We start from the raw sequence: 16,867 nt of genomic DNA, 5'->3' as shown, positions 1-16,867 counted from the left end.
TTGCCCGTCAATTTGGGACTTATATAAAAAAGTACTTTAAATTGTTTTTTTAATAGATTCTATCGAGGTTATATGATTTTGAAAGTGCGAATTCCATACGCATGAGGCATACTCAAGATTACTGCGATTTAAACTCATATATCTAGTTAGTACTGTACCGTTTAAGTCGTTCGTGTGGTGAGCTTAGGCCAGGATAGAAATTGATCAACATTTAGTTTTATTGCTCTCCACCCTTTATGAGTCTGTAAACACTCGGATCGTATCTGCTTCAGGACCAACCATACTCTCATGCTGTTAGCTCTGTTAGCTTCCTCGCCCGTGTACCTTCTGCCTAGAGCCCACTACCTATCCGCTAACCTACATTCGCTGTTGAGGAGTAGTTGAGGTGTGAAGAAATACGTCGTCTTGTAGGAACACATTTTAGAGTGGATGAATGAGGCGTGACGTGTGCTAAAATATGGGGGAAAAGCTGGCGGACTCGCGATGCTGGCACAGCTTGTATGGAGCTGGCGGTCTAGATGGATACTAGCACAGCTTGCTTGTTTAAATATTGTTTGTTTGAATCGTGGCTATTAAACACCGTCAATCAATGATATTAGTCGTTTGGAGTTTAATTTTCTCGAGCACGGGACAGTGGGAAATTGTCTACATGCCGTTCATCAACGCTCAAAATGTTCCAATGAATTAGTTGAAACGGTAAGATAGAGTGTTGCCGAGAACACGCATGTGTCGTATCGTCACCGCGCCCAGCATTTTAGCGTCAGTGGAACCACTTTGCGGCGCATTTTAAATGATAATTTGCATTTGTTTCCGTATCAGGTGCAATTGACTCAAATAATATTACCAACAGACCGTCCACGTCGCTTGGAATGTGGCCAAACAGTCCATCAAATAGCTAATACAGATCCTGATTTTTTTTTTAAATTTTAATAACTGACAAGGCCCATTTCACACTCTCTGGCGCTGTTAAAATGTGAAATTGCCGCGTTTAAAGAACGGAGAATCCAAACGAGATCCAAAAAACACCATTGCATGGCCAAAAAATGACAGTCAAATAAAAAAAAAATACATTTCAACAAACATATTCACAAATGTCCATACCGCCAGAAAATAATGAAAAAAAATTCTTTGCATGACTGTTTATCCGTAGGGGCGGCGGGCGGTACCAAAGTTGCCTTTAAATTCACGAATTTTTCTGTTTTCGCGTTCGCTAACCCAAGTTCATAACGCTTTTTTATCAAAAGTTTATACCATAAACAACTAAAATTTTAATATGGGTATATGAAATAAAGGTATGTTATTTATTATTTTCAATTTTAGGCAATTTAAAAATAATTTAAAACATTAAATCATGAAAATCAGAAATACGATTTTTAGGGTAAAAAAAAAATGTTTATAAAGTTTGCCTCGACCTGCAGTTTTTTCTTTGCAAGACTCCGCTTTTATTTTTTTTCAAAGTTTTTTAATTTGAAAACTATCAAAAACAGCTGCCACCATGCGTCACTGTGGTTAATATTTCTTGTTTTCCCTTTAGACTACTAAATCTCTAGAAGGATTTTGTTCGACGTTTGGCGCTCTAGTCCTACAGCAAGAAACAATAATGTTTTAGCCCAAGTTTTAGAACTATTTCAAGGAACCAAAAAATAAAAAATTGAATTGTATGCAGCCAAAATATAATTTTATGTTTCAACAATGTTTTGAGTAAGTCGAAATGTTTGTAGACAGGCTGGATTTCCTCCCTAGGGAGTTATTGAGATCTAAATTTGTTGCACTGTTTCAAAACATTTTGAGAAGGGAGCATGGAAGTCTGGGCATTTAAAAGGCTTATAACATATCATTGAGTAGTTTAAGTGGCCACTTTACACACTGCGTAACATTCACTATTCTGCCTATATTTAAACATCCACATTTTTTTAAATCTTCCATCTGTTGACTTTTGTGAAGTAAAATGTGTAAATGTATATGCCTAGACTTCCATGTTCCCTTCTCAAAATGTTTTCCCTCTTTGTTGCAATAAATATATTTTTTACAATAAATAAACTTTGATAATTTCATGTATTGTTTTATTTTGTCAAATATTATGGAAAAACGTGTAATAACTGTAGTTAAATTCATATTAATGCGCATTTGAAATGAGGAAAATTTTCTAATTTGATTTCGTGAATCGGTCGTCCGATTGGTTATTAACTCTTACCCCTAATTACACATAATTCTGGGAGCAATAATGGCATATTTGTTCATTAAAATGAATGCATAATTGTTAACCTATTTTTATTAATATATTATAATGTTTTCCTTATGAATCCTTTGTTTGCCTCATTATACACTAATTACTCATATCTGAACCGCACGCCTAATGATCGTAATGGATGGTTTAAATTTTCTAGGGATTGTCGACATTACGTATACTATAAAATTCCCTTTATGCATTCTAATACAGCGTTTTAGAAAACATCACAATTATTATCACCATAACTCAAATTTCATTATAAACTCATTCGGTTTCTGCAGAAAAAAATTAAGGAACAAAAAATATTTTTGAATCATGATTGTTTTTATTGTGACTGATAAGTAAGATAAGTATTTACTTTAATTTTATGTGTAAAATTTAATTTTTATTAAAAGACAACGGTTTTATTAAACCCTTAGGAAATTATATTAACTTTTATGCATTAAAGAAAAGGCTGACATTTGAGGGAAAAAATCGTATATTTATTTCAAAAATAGACAAAACCAGCAGCCAAACATTCAGTTGGTCTAATTATAAACTTCTTGTTAGGCAAAAAAAAAAAATCTTAAGAAAGGTCACATTTCTTGAACACACGGGCGATTTCTAGCCAGATTTGGCGTTCCTACCACTGTGCGGCATTTGCGTCAAAACCATCACTAGGCCATGTTTCTTCAGAGAAGGCAAAACAGTTTGTGAACAATTATATCGTTAGATGTTGGCTCATTATGCCTGCCCACAAATATGTAAAAAAGGTATGGACGGTTTCTGGTTTCAACAAAACGGTGCGCCATGCTACACTATTAAACAATGCAGTTTCTGCAAGAAAAATTCTCTGGACTTGTGATGTCAAAAAAAGCGACATTGACTGACCACCTCGATCTCCAGATTTGACTCCTCTAAACTTCTTTTTTGTGTGGTTATTTGAAAAACAAAGTACACGTCAGCAAGCCTCGGACCATTGAATAGCTCAAGGCAAAAATTTATGCCGTTATCATACCGCCCGAGATGCTCAAAAAAGTTATGGAAAAAGCAGCAAAAAGGGCGCATTTTGCTTTGGACGATAAAGGCGGCCACTTGATGGATGTTGTATTGAAAAACTAGTTAAAACAAATTGTAAAGGGCTAAATCAAATAAAAATGCCTTATTTATAGAAACCGATTTTTTTTAGGTTATTGAATATTTTATTTTATTTTATTGAAATAAACGGCACTTAGTGACTTTTACATATTAGTTACAAATACAATTAAATACACATACATGTAAGCTTAATTAAAGTAATACATAGCATTTAAAACAATATTATTAATTTAGAAAGTCTAAGAAATATAAACGATACTAAATAATAAAATATTACCAGTTATAGAATTATCGATAAAAAAAGATAATTTTGTATTAGAAATACTTTGAACCAGTTAAAAAAATAACAAAGAAGACAATTTTGAATAACATTAAAAATATATATATATATATGTATTATTATTGAAAACCAACATTTAGGTAAATAGCATATGTTTATGTGGAAAAATATACAATGATGTAAAAAAATGATAAAGAGAAATATTTTTTACTTATAAATTAATTAGAAAAGAAACGAAAAAAGAAAAAAAAAACACTAGTAAAGAAGTTCAAAATAAAATTCATATTATACTGATATAAAACATGTCGCATCCTGTATATTTTTATAATGTCTTTTACCATGTTATTTTTGTTTTAACTACATAATTAACAATGTTATATAAATATGTTTTTTGCTGTACATACAAATTATTTCTTTTTGACTTTTCCTTTTACTACATTTTTTGTATTTTTGTTTGTATTTTTTATCTTTGTATTTAACTATGTTTTTTACTATGTTTTTACCATATCGACTACCTTTATTTAAAAAAATATTTATACCGTCTTAGAACGAGGTAAATGACCCTAGTTAGATAATAAAAGCAACTTTGTATAAATGTATAATTTTATGTATAAAAGTTGCGCCCAAAGCAAATCTTGTTTGTTTGTTTGAAAAGTATAAAAAATTAACTTTAAGCAAGATTTCATTTTTTCATTAAGACTGGTAAAATAATAAAAATACTACAAAACTTTGTCTGTATCACAAAAAAAGCTTTCAGATACATGATTGTGTTTCATAAGGTTTTTTTCGATATTCTTTTGGCACCCTTAAACGTAAGCTAACCCTGCAGATGTTACGTCGCAAGAAACCGAAAATTCTAAATTGGTATACGACATAAAATGGCTGACGGCAAACGCGAAATGTACCATAGAGAACCGCATTGCCGCGCCCCCGGAACTCCTTTCCCGGCAAACAAGGGACGCCATGTTAATGTTTCCCGCGCGTTTCATTTTATAATGTTGTCATACGTGAGAAATGGAAGTTCCTTTGTTGCAACTTGCAACACTCGTACTCGTAGCGAGTGAGGAAAGTGGGGTATACTTGTACACAGAACTTTCACAAAGGTTATTGCTTTTTTAAAAAACTATAGTGGAACACTGCTAGATTTGAACAGTAGTTATTCTGCATTTTTATAGTTAAGTGACACAAAAATGTACAAGTAAGACTAGGATTCAGATTCTAAGGAGTTTATTTCTTAAATAACGTAATTTGTGTGTGTATTTATTCATATTCTATGTTTGAAATGGAAAGAGAACCCTGGATAGGTGTTTTTGACCCAAAGATCACTCTCAAGTAAAACTCTCTAGTAAAGAAATCACGTGAAAATAAGTCAACTTCGTTTTACTTTGTTAGAATTTGGCGTGATTGCCTACCATTTTCAAGTCCAGGCTTTGATTCCTAGTAGGGTGGACATAAACTATTGATTTTCAAGAGTGTTCAAACTGCAATATTTCATTGTTTCTGTACTGGCACCTGAATCACCTTATCCTATTGCTTTTCCGTCCATGTTGCTAGACTTAGGAGCTAGCTTTCACTTCATACAAAAAATGCACCTTCTCTAGCCACCTTCAAGAAACGCCAAAAACATTATATAACCCCAGAATCCTGAACTCACTTAATTTTAATTGTTTTTTTTTTATATAAATATTTTTATCCCATTTTCATTCCTTGGTTCCTCTTTCTCTCCTTCCAAACTCATTATTTGATTCACATCCTTTATCATTTAATTTGTAAAACTTTTACTTACTTACTTTAAAAAAAAGTATATGGACAAGCTTTATCTCCCAATAAAAAAACAGCTGTTAGTTTTAATTTATTGTGGTATTATTTGTTTTACGAATGTATTTTTTTATATACATATTTGGTTTTTATTGCAAAATTGTGACCAACTCTTCTTTTGACCAATCTGTTTTTTGGTTGGCTGGAAGATATTGCTTTTAACAATATGCCAAAAGTACTTATTTTTTGTACTTGAAGTTTTAAATAAAATAATAATAGATAGTCGAAATATCTAGCATTTGGTTTATTAACGCAGTACCCTATGCACCACTGAAAATGAAAATTTAATATTTACATGTCCGTAAAAATATATAAAAACGCCAATTGTTACGGATAACTACTTTTATAAGTATGATTCTAGAAATGTTTAAATAAATAGGGCTTAACGAAATCTAATTTTAAAATTATTTAGTAGTTAGTTAATGACATTTTCATATGAAAGCTAGATTAATAAGCGTGTTGCAAATTTGGCTTAGAACGGGTTGTGGTCCCGTGGCTAGTGTCTCGGACTCACGGATCAAAGGTCTTCGGTTCGAATCCCACTCTACCCTAACGTGATTCCCATTTCTAACAGTGAGTTATTTACAACTCGTTAAACATGGCCCTAATAACTGAATATTTGAGTAGATCGTGAAAACGCTATTATTTTTAATTTTTTTCAAAACTTTAAAGCACAATTTTTTTTGCAATAATATTAATAGATTGGGCAAAAAAATAAGTTTGTAGTACCTAATTATTAACTTAATTTATAAAGCGTTATTTTAACACACATATTCGAGTGTTAACTAGATAAGAAAAACAACAACTGATGTCTATACGTTATTGAAGGACTCGATGTATTTTTTTCTTATTTTATCAAAATAAACGACGCTTAGTGCATTTTACATATTAGTTACAAATAAAGTTAAATAAGTATAATTTAAGTATAATTATAAGTAGTACAGAGCATTTAAAACAATTTCATTAATTTACAAAATAAGAAAGTATAAAAAAGATAAACAATATAAAAAATTTACTACCAGTAATAAAATTTTGATAAAAAGAATAATTTGGTATTAGAAATACTTTGATAAAGTAAAAAAAACCCAAGAAAACAATAAATTTTGAATAACAGTAAAGAATATAAAAAAAAATACATTTATTATTATGATGAAAAAAAAATGATTAAGAAATATATTTTGTACTTGTAAATAAAATCAAGAAAAGAAACGAAAAAAAAAACACTAATAAAGAAGCTTAAACAAATTTGAACAATACTAATAGAAAACCGCATTACGAATGTCGAGATTCTTAATAGAATCAAAAAAGGAAGACACGTGCTTAAGACTATTTCTCTGAGAGCCGCAGGTCATGCAAATAACTTTAAAAAGACCACACAGGACCAAGCGGAGTGGCAGAAAAGATGCAGAGCTTTGCTGCAAACCAATCCATCAGGATTGAAACCAGAAAGGGAGAGATACAATTGCGCACAATGAGATTGATAAATATTTTTTAATGCTTAATAATTAATAAGTTCAACTACATTCATAATCAAAAATAAACAGAAATTTGGCAAAATAACGCAAAATTTTAATTTTAATTTTAAATCAATATCTTTTTTTTTTCTTCAAAATACTCACTTTTGGCGACAGTACATTGATGCAGACGCTTCATAACATTGTCCATGCACTTTTCATGGGCCTCCAAAGGTATGACCTTTAACCCCTGCAGCGAATTCTCTTTTATGGCATCAATCATCTCAAAACGCGTTCCTCTTAATAGCAATTTTAGTCTTGGGAAAAGAAAAAAGTCAAACAGAACAGGTCTAAAAAATTTGGTGCAAAGCTGATGACATGAGTTGAATTTTTGGCCTAAACTTCGAAACAATCACCGCTGTAATTTATGGCGTATTACCGTGGTGAAAAATCCACGAATTGTTCTTCCACTTTCCTTCAGTGTTTTTAGGACGAGGGGGGCAGCGACGCGTTTCATACCCAAAACATCTGTCAAAATCTGCCGATCCAAATTAGATGCTTTATAACACAGCAAGCTTTCGAATTGGTACACATCGATTTTCCAACACTATTTGCTTTGCCGATTCGATGTTTTCTTCAATATCTGACGTTATTGGACGTCCAGTATGTTTATCATCATCTAAGCATTCATGAACGCCTTTAAACCCCTTTTACCATTTGTATGCCCGTGTTTTTGACAAACACAATTTTTCAAAAGCTTTATTCAATATTTTCAATGATTCGGCACACGAAATTAAAAAAAAACACACAAAATTAGAAGCACGCTCGTTGTTTCAATTTTTGTCGTATGTAAAAATTACCACTCAGCCATTATTGGAGTCACTCAAACAGACGTTGACAGAATACTGAATTTTCGATCACCGTCAAACTTTGACAGATTGTCGAAAACAGTGTTGTCAACGTAGTTGCAAAATAATATCGATTAGTGCAGCGCGAACATTTAAAAATAATAAATTCCTGTTTATTTTTGATCATATGGTATATGTCATATAAAATAATGTACTCCTAGAACTGAATGCTGACATATTTTCATCAATGAAAGTAAAATAAATTGTACGTGAACAAAAAATTGCTTTTACAGAAAGGTTGCTTTAACACACTCTTCAGTAATCACTTGTTATCACATCAAGTCATGTAACCCGCAGGCTCTGTACAAAATCTCAATTCGTTATCTAAAGCTTAACGTCCTTTACGCAGTACACAGGTTGTTGTGTTTTGTTTTGAATAGCATAAATTTTAACAGTTTCTTGGGGATGGTTGTTAAACAAAATTAAATGTTAAAATGTTGTTGTGACGGCTTATCTTGGCTTTGGGTAGTTCTCGCGCTAATAAACTGACTAAGAAAACTTATGAAATTTTTCGCTGTCTTAAACTAACATATTTACAATTTTGTTTAATTAATAAGTTATTAATTTAAGTCTATTTGTTTTTATTATATTTTTTTATATTTTTTTATTTTTATATTATTTTATTTAGGAAACAAACAGCACACTTACATTTATAATAATAATGTTTGAATAATTTATATAACGCCATTTTTGTGAAAATCACCTCAAGGGCGCTGTACAATAAATAAATATCCCAACACGTCTTGCAGCTACAGAGCGCATGGACGGCTGAGATTCTAGTTCCTCGTCTCCAATTATGATATATATGAGCTAGAAGATAACAGAACGTCTTGCAGCCACAGAGCGCATGGACAATAAGAAATCTAGCCCATATTTACATTTTTATTTTTAAAAAAATTATTTGACTATGAAGTTTAGAGTTTAAGTGATATTTTAAAAACGAAATAAAAAGCAAATTTATAAAATTGGAAGTTAGATAACAACAAGTCTTACAGCTACTGAGCGCATAGACGGTTGAAATTCTAGACCCCATTTACTAAATTGAGATATTTGATAGTTGATAACATTAACATAATATGATAGTTAACATCGCAAAAAGTCTTGCAGCTTCAAAACGCATCTACAAATAGAATTTCAACAACATAAGAATGATTTTAAAAAGTTAATAATAATTTATTTAAAAAAAAAAAAAAACATTGAGCAAAGAACTAGTAAGTATGGCAATTAAGTGAACATGTAACAGCACAAAAAGTCAAATATAAAAAACTAAACAAAGACTAAATATATTGTACACAGTTTTACATATTATTTATGTATTCGAAAATTCGTTTTATTATATTTGTATGACAGAAATCCCACGGTAAAATTATAAATATGTTTTAAACAAGGTTTAAAAATGTATTAAAAAAGCCTGAATGTATTAATTTAAAAATAAATGTTGAGTAAAAATAAAAACGCAGTAATGCCAGATGGTGTTAATATATATGTAATTAAAATAAATATAAGTTTAAAAACCACGCAATATAAGCTAACTTGGAAAATAAATTTAAAAATACAAATTAAATACTTAAAATGATTCTCCAAAAATCTCGGTACTGAAATCCGTAAAATAATAATAAAAATAATAAATATTTAATAAGCATAATATACAATATCATAAATACAGTCAAACCAAAACAGAATAAAAAATACCATAATAAAAAAAATAAAATAAAAATAAAAATAATTTAAAAAAAAAATAATCAAAACATTTAAAATATTATACAAGAATATGTTGTCTATTGCTTACATTATTTATATTATATACATTTTAATTTATTATATTGTATCTAATTATCCAAATATACATTTGTAGTATAGAAACATTTATTTATTAGAAACACTTTTAACGTTTATTTACTTAATTTTTTTGGTAAGCTTATTATAAATTTTTACTGCCATGCAAACGGGCCCTCTTTGCATAAATTATTATTTCGCCAATGGAATTTTCAATTTAGTTTTACTCCTGGTGTTATGAAAGTGACTTTTTTCTTTTTTTCCATTCATTTTTTCGCATTTTTTATTTTACTGTTGGATTTTTTATCGCTACAATTTATGTATTTAGGAAATAATATAAAACTAATTGACTTTGATTTACGGCTTATTTAATAATCAGTATTTTTTTATTAAAAAATACTTAAATAATATAAATTAACAAATGGTTAAGAAAGAAAAACTAAAGAAATAAATTATTTTAAATGTTTATATCTCAGCATTTGTTGGCACTGCTTGAACTGGCGTGAGTGGATCCACCCTACAATGGCTTAAAGAAGTGAATTCCTGGAGCTTTAATAGCGTTGCCATAGGCTCCAAGCTCCTTGTATTGGGTGACACTTTCTTTTTTTTAGATGCGAGTATTATATTTTCCTTGTCTTCCATATATTTTTTTACAATTTTTTTTCTGAATTCAGTTTTCATACCAGAACAAATTAATTTTATTACTTACCTATATAAAATCAACCATATTACACTAAAAATAAATTAATACTTGCATGGAAGTCTTAATGTAAATGTTTTGCTATGTTTTGGAAGACCGGCTAATAAACAAATTATTTGGTAATCAATAATCAAAGATAAGAAGTAAGTTCAGATGGTAAACTTAAACTCGTGGGTAATGTGAATATGGAATTGTATTTTGATAAAGAGTGTGAATAAATAAATAAATAAATAAATAAATAAATAAATAAATAAATAAATAAATTAAATAAATAAATGTTTTATTACCCAACTTTATCATAAATAATTAAATACATATCCGAATTCAAATCATTTTTTAAATAACCTATCCTTTACAACTTTTCCATCATCTCTTCATTATCCATCACTGTTTGTAAAATAGAACCAAAACTCTGGACGAGTGGTTTAGACTCGATAGATACTTTAAAGTAAAATCCCGAGTAAGAAAATCGAGCGGAGATATTTAAGTCCGCCTCGTTGAAAAGTAATTGGCGCGTTATTCTACCATTTTTGTGGTCCTGGGCTCGACTCCATGCATGGTGAACGTGAAATATTGATTTAAAACGTTTTTTTAATGCTTACATTTTAATTTTTTTCTGAAGCGTATTACTGGTCGCTTAACTTGCATTTAACAAATCAAAATATCCAAATTTTGGTTTATAAATGGTCCGGAAATTTATAACTTCAAGTACAAAGAATAAGTTCTTTGGCGGATTAATTGCTAAAAGCAATATCTCCCACCTAACCAAAAAACAGACCGGTCAAATAAAAAGGTTGGTCAATTTTTTTTTACTAAAAAACAATAAATATGTATAAAAAGAGACTTACATAAGTTAAAATAATTTATTAAAAAAACCTAATTAGTGAAAAATAACAGCTGTTTTTTGACTGGAAGATAAGGCTTGCATTATGTACATTATGTTATGCGTATTAAATGACGAGGATATGTGGGATCAGATAATGAGTTTGGAAGGATAGAAAAAGAGAAACCAAGGAAAGAAAAAGGGATGAAAAAAGTTCATTGTAGAAAAAAAAAAGCAGTAAAAACTAAAGGAATTTAAGATTCTGGGAATATATAATAATGTTTCAGGCGTTTCTTGAAGGTGGCTAGAGAAGATGCATTTTACATATGAAGATGTAGCTCATTTCCAAATCTAGCTACTTGAACGGAGGAGAAATAGCTGAAAAAGGATGTGCTGTGTCAAGAAATGGCAAGTGTTCTCTCCCAAGAAGAGCGAAGCGAACAACCATGATCAGAAAAGAATATGAAATTTTCAGCAAGATGTTTTGGAGGGCAACGATTGTGAAGAATATCATAAAGAAGTGTGAGAGATTGAAAGTTTATGGGCTGATAAAAAAGAAGCCACTTGAGTTTGGAGCGAAAGGATGATACATAGTCATACTTTTTGAGATTGAAAATAAATCATATCCATAATAATTTTCATTAAAATATAATACGGTTTTAAATCAGAACGACCTGTATACCTTTCTCTTCTCTTTCCACTTTGAGCCCATTCACGGTTCTCGTCTGTTTTCTATTACACGGTAAAGTTGTCTCCCTCTCCCCTAGCCACGTATGACAGGAATAGAGTTTGCTTTTCCAAAGTAAACCAGCCGCAATGTAATGCTGTATCACGTATAATGAGATGGGTTTACCTTATTGTATAATCTTATCCCCATCTCCTCTCGGAGTACAGAACAACTAACGCCAATGGACGAAAGCACGATGCGGTGAAATCTAACAACAACCCCATTCTTTTGTCTGTTGGTTTGAAAAATTTGTATGTCTTATTTTTAGAGTCTATTTATTCAGCCTGGCATAATTTTTCACGTCCTACTAAGGAAAATGTTATCTCTTGTTGTCATTTACGTAAAACTAGATAAAATTCTTTTAGATTTGTGATTGAAAACACTTTTTGATTAAAAATATATAAAACAAATCAAATTTAATTCATGTTTTTAACGAAACGACAGTTTTGAAACGTTCTTTTCTAATTTGAGCGACGTTTAAGACATTTGATTTCATTGTATTTATTTGTACCCGTATTTATTTTAAATTCCTAGTTGAGTAAAATTATTTTTTTAAATAAATAGAAAATAACAAATTTAAACCAATGACGTATAATTAAATATACTAGCGTGAAGAAAATGGCGTTTTAATTTGTCGATAATAACATTCGGTGCCTTCGATTTCTGACGGCCTTTCATACTGATCAGAAGTGATGCCAGGCTGAAATATAACATCATTTGTGCGATGAAAGAAATATTTTATTGCACTGAAACTGTGAAAAACAAAACAGATGTGAATTTATTTTGTTCATCAACGCCCATGAGGCATTTACAAAATAACATACAAGCTAATTTACTTAAAAATATAAAAATAATCAAAACAGTAAGTGTTCAGAAAAAATGGTGTTAAAAAAAAGTTAAATATGTATAGCATCGGGGGATATCTTCAAGATAGTGAGAGGAAAACAATGTTCAAATACCTATTTATCAAAATTCCTTGTCATCGCTTATCCTCATAGTTTATGTAATGCAAAACACAAAAATAATAATGTTCGTGTACATATTTTATTTTAACTACGATTGTGTTCATTTAATATAAATGCTAATATATATGAAAGTTTGCATCAAAATCTAGCAAAGTCAAAACAAATGGGTTCAGCTCGAAAAAAAAGAAGAAAAAAAACGACACAAAAAACAGAAAATAAATTGACAAAAATGAAAAAGATATAAAATAATAAAATCAATCCCGTAAAGCAAACACAGTAAGTTAAATGTTAAATAAAATCCAATTTATAAAATAGGTATAAAATTAAATAGGTGCGAAGGTTTTCACGGTCACTGTTATCAATATGTTTTTATTTTGGTGATACCGTGTGTGTTGGATTTGTTTCGACGTTTCGGCTACCATTACAGACGCCTTCTTCGGGGTAAACTGTTTTTGTAAAAAAAATATTATGGAACCTAAAATTTTACATTAAACCAGTAATTACAGTGCACGAATAATAAAAGAGGCAATTGAAATACAGACACCCAAATAACATAAACGAAGACAACGGGTTTAAATTAAACTCAACATGGTTCCCAGCACTACATACTACAAAAATTAATAGAAATGTGCCTACTGCCGACTGTGACACGGTTCAAATTACTAGTACTTAAACACATACTTTTTTCTACAAGACACTTAGTTTACCTTGAAGATGGCTCCTGCAATGGTAGCCGAAACGTCGGAACAAATTCAACACACACGATATCACCCAAAAAAAACATATTGATAATTATTCATATTTAAAGTATTAACTTTGTAGTCAAACATTCAATTGTTTTATTGGTGTCCTGATAAAGAGACGGGTATGTCTCGAAACCGGTAGACATAGAAAAGTCGGTAAGTGGTAATATGCAAATGTTTAATAACTAAGTATATTAATAAATTAGTTTATTTTTTATTTTTCAGCAGATCATTCTAAATTTTGACAGCCGACAGCTAATTTTGTATACATGGTGAAAAGTGACATTTAATTAAATTAATATGTTTTTTCTTACATGAATTATTGCATGTGTTAAATTATCCTTCTGAGGATGGGTTGCCTTAAATAAAAAATATATATGAATTATTGTTTCGCAATAATATGTAGTATAGGAATGAACGTGTCTATTTGTAAACTCGTACGTCAGTGAATTCAACCTTTAAATACAACCCTTTTAGTAAATCAGCAATCCTTTTTCCGTAATAACCAATGTTTTCATAATTAGCTGAAATTCTAAAAGCTTAGGCGTGACAAAGTAAATTTGGGATTGAAATAATTGAATTCAAAATAAGAGCAACTCGTAAAATTGTTTAAGAAACAATATCTGAAATTTGAGAGCCAAGAAAACAAGAATCGCAGAGTAATTCAATAAAGAAGTTTGGGGCAGCCATGCTATTAGTCTCGAACTCACAAAAAGCCATCTGTCATTAAAATTATTAACTTTAATTAAGCAAAAGGCATTAAATAATAATTACAAGTTTTGCATTTGGAAACTGGAAGAGTTTTTACGGAATTTAATTTCTTAGCGGCACTTTCAAAACGAAACCAGCTTGATTTATGCGGCGATGAATTTCACAATTCATCATAATTTTATCAAACTGTTTGTTGGAACGTCGGAACAAATTTCTGATTTATTCAAATAGGCTTACAAAGTATTCTCAATTACTGAAACAATGAATAAAACATCAATCTAAATGACGGTTTTCTATTCTGGAAACTGTGTTGGGAAGTTTAGACTATTCCACTTTCTCGTATGCTTAAAATTATCTAACAATCGAAGAATTTTTAATTATTTTACGTAAAAGTGTAATTGACTTACCTGATTCTGATGCTCCTGGTGTGTAGGTCTCATATTCGTAATCTTCATCTTCAAAGTCTGTTTGAACAGTAGCGTCTTGGGTGACTACAGTCTCGTAAAGACCGCTCGCTGTATACCCTGAACTAGCGCTATCCACTATTTCACATTCCACTGAACTAACGCAGACTTCCGCAATGTGGGAACTGGTTCTATCACTTCTGAACATCACGTCGCGTGATAAGTTTTGCATACCGATTGATTCTCTTGGTCCTGCATTTTTGTACATTTCACTTTGCGGATCTAAGGTCATACAGTGCACGTCTCTGGTGATAGAGTGCATGTCTCTAGTAATGGTATGGATGTCTCTCTGATTTGTAGAAATGTCAGTATTAGCTAAATGTGTATCTCTAGATAAGCTTGCTGCTTCTTTTATTTCACCCGTATCTTTGGAGAGAGTTTTGGGGTCGCGGGATCTCGTCAGGGTGTCGGCCGGGGGGCGTAGGGCCTGGCTGGGCCCCTCGAAGCCGTCGTCCTCCTCCCTGGACGATTCGCCCTCGAGCCCCCCGTCCCTGCCGCAGGCGGCGCAGTCGCACTGGGCCCCGCGCACGCGCAGCAGCCACACCAGCCCGAACAGCGCCATGCCGTCCTGTTGGCGAAACTGCGCCCCCTCGATCATGTTGCCCCTGACTCGGCCATATCCTGACCAGCCCTTACTCTCCCTTCCCGCGATCAGTCGGCTCCTGACCGCTAGGGAAGACAGCGTCATCTGGAATAGCTTCTCTCAAGACGCGGTGTTGGAGCATGTTTGACCTTAAAAATCGGATGACGATTGCGTGAGATTAATTTTTTTATTAAATTACCCTTTCATTTAAAAAAAACATCGAAAAGCTATTTCTGGTCTACACTTTAACTTTATCACTTTATTTTAAACTAGCATCTACTCAAAATGATAAAGTATTATTACAAAGCAAGAATGTTTTCAGTTTTTCGGAATTTTAACAGTTAGAATGCTAGTGCTTTTTTGCTAATATTTTATAAAATAATGAACAATCTGTCTTATTACAAAAATATTTTTTCTCGTGTATGTTTTTCTATCGACTGCGGCTTGCTCCAGAAATTTACGGCGCAAATCTGACGCCCCCGAATAAATATTGGTCTCGGAATATTAGTGATGTCACGTGGGGCCCTCTCTCAGGGAACTGGGGCCAAACGGCATCCTGGAACAAAGGAAAGATTTCAGTACGAGGTCCAGTAAACACGGGAAATAAACAAAACAATAAACAATTTGGCTCCCATCCCACAAATCCTATTTCCGCAGGATTTATTATCATGTTGTTTATGGAAATCGGCTTCTATCCAATAATTTCCGCTGAATATCGTACTAACGTACCATATACACATTATTTTAAACTGGCATTATATAAAAGTACCAAACACAATTTGTTTTTTTATACCCACAAATTTAGGCTCACGAAATTTTTTCCTATTTACACAACTCTCGCCAATTTATTATGCGCAAATCGGGATGTAAACGCAATAATTTATTGTACAAGGATCACCTTATTCTAATATACAAGTAGGAACGAAAACCATTTTTGACCGAAGTATGAGTAGATATTCTGTTTTTTTTTTGTATTTATTACTGTGTCCTTCTATTCTCTTTTATTTAGAAAAAACGGGCATACTTATGTTATTACTTAATAGATACGCATTACATTTATTTTCTAAATGTGGTTAAAAAGATTTAAATATAAAACAAGAGCATCTACCCAAAAAATATTTAATTTAAATATTGATGTTTGAGTGTGGACTTGCGTACAATTTGCTAAAATAAAACTGCCATTCTTTTCGTGTCTTACTTTTGCAGTTTTTTAATGACTTGTAATTTTACAATGTTTTACTTAACTACTTTATGATTTGCTGTATTAATATAATTGAAATTGGTGGCCAACTTCGCCGGGGCCAAATATTAAAAATCAAGGCACTGTAGACTGATTTATTTATAAACTGCATTTCTGCCATTTACATATATGTGGTTTAAAGAGTGCTTTAAAATAATCGAGTACGATATATTAATATACTTTACACATTATAAAATGATTTGAAATACTGAATTAAATTTATAATAAGTTTCCGATAAAATAACAAAATACTTTAATCAATCAAATTTTAACTATTCTAACCCGATCTTCTGAAGTTGATTTGCTCTTTTTGATAAAAATATGTTGTTCACTTTATTTTTTAAGTTGGGCAGAGATAAACAAAATAC

General features: G+C 31.3%; 1 protein-coding gene across 1 annotated transcript in view; it reads right to left on the bottom strand.

Annotated features, from left to right (window-relative positions):
• The window catches only part of LOC148280412 (uncharacterized), a gene marked incomplete at its 3' end in the record, with an annotated part of 251,815 nt that overhangs the window by 104,534 nt on the left and 130,414 nt on the right, over positions 1-16,867 (bottom strand). The window contains exon 2 of the mRNA XM_088228458.1: positions 14,620-15,815. Coding sequence (XP_088084584.1) covers positions 14,620-15,364 — 745 coding nt within the window. The remainder of the gene's footprint in view (positions 1-14,619; positions 15,816-16,867) is intronic.

Source organism: Micrasema longulum, unplaced genomic scaffold (genome assembly GCF_059751315.1).
Source record: "Micrasema longulum isolate JH-2025_06_02 unplaced genomic scaffold, ASM5975131v1 h1tg000582l, whole genome shotgun sequence".
NCBI classification, from domain to species: Eukaryota; Metazoa; Arthropoda; class Insecta; order Trichoptera; family Brachycentridae; genus Micrasema; species Micrasema longulum.
Note: the sequence above shows the minus strand (reverse complement) of the source record. Positions and strands in the feature narration are given on the sequence as shown.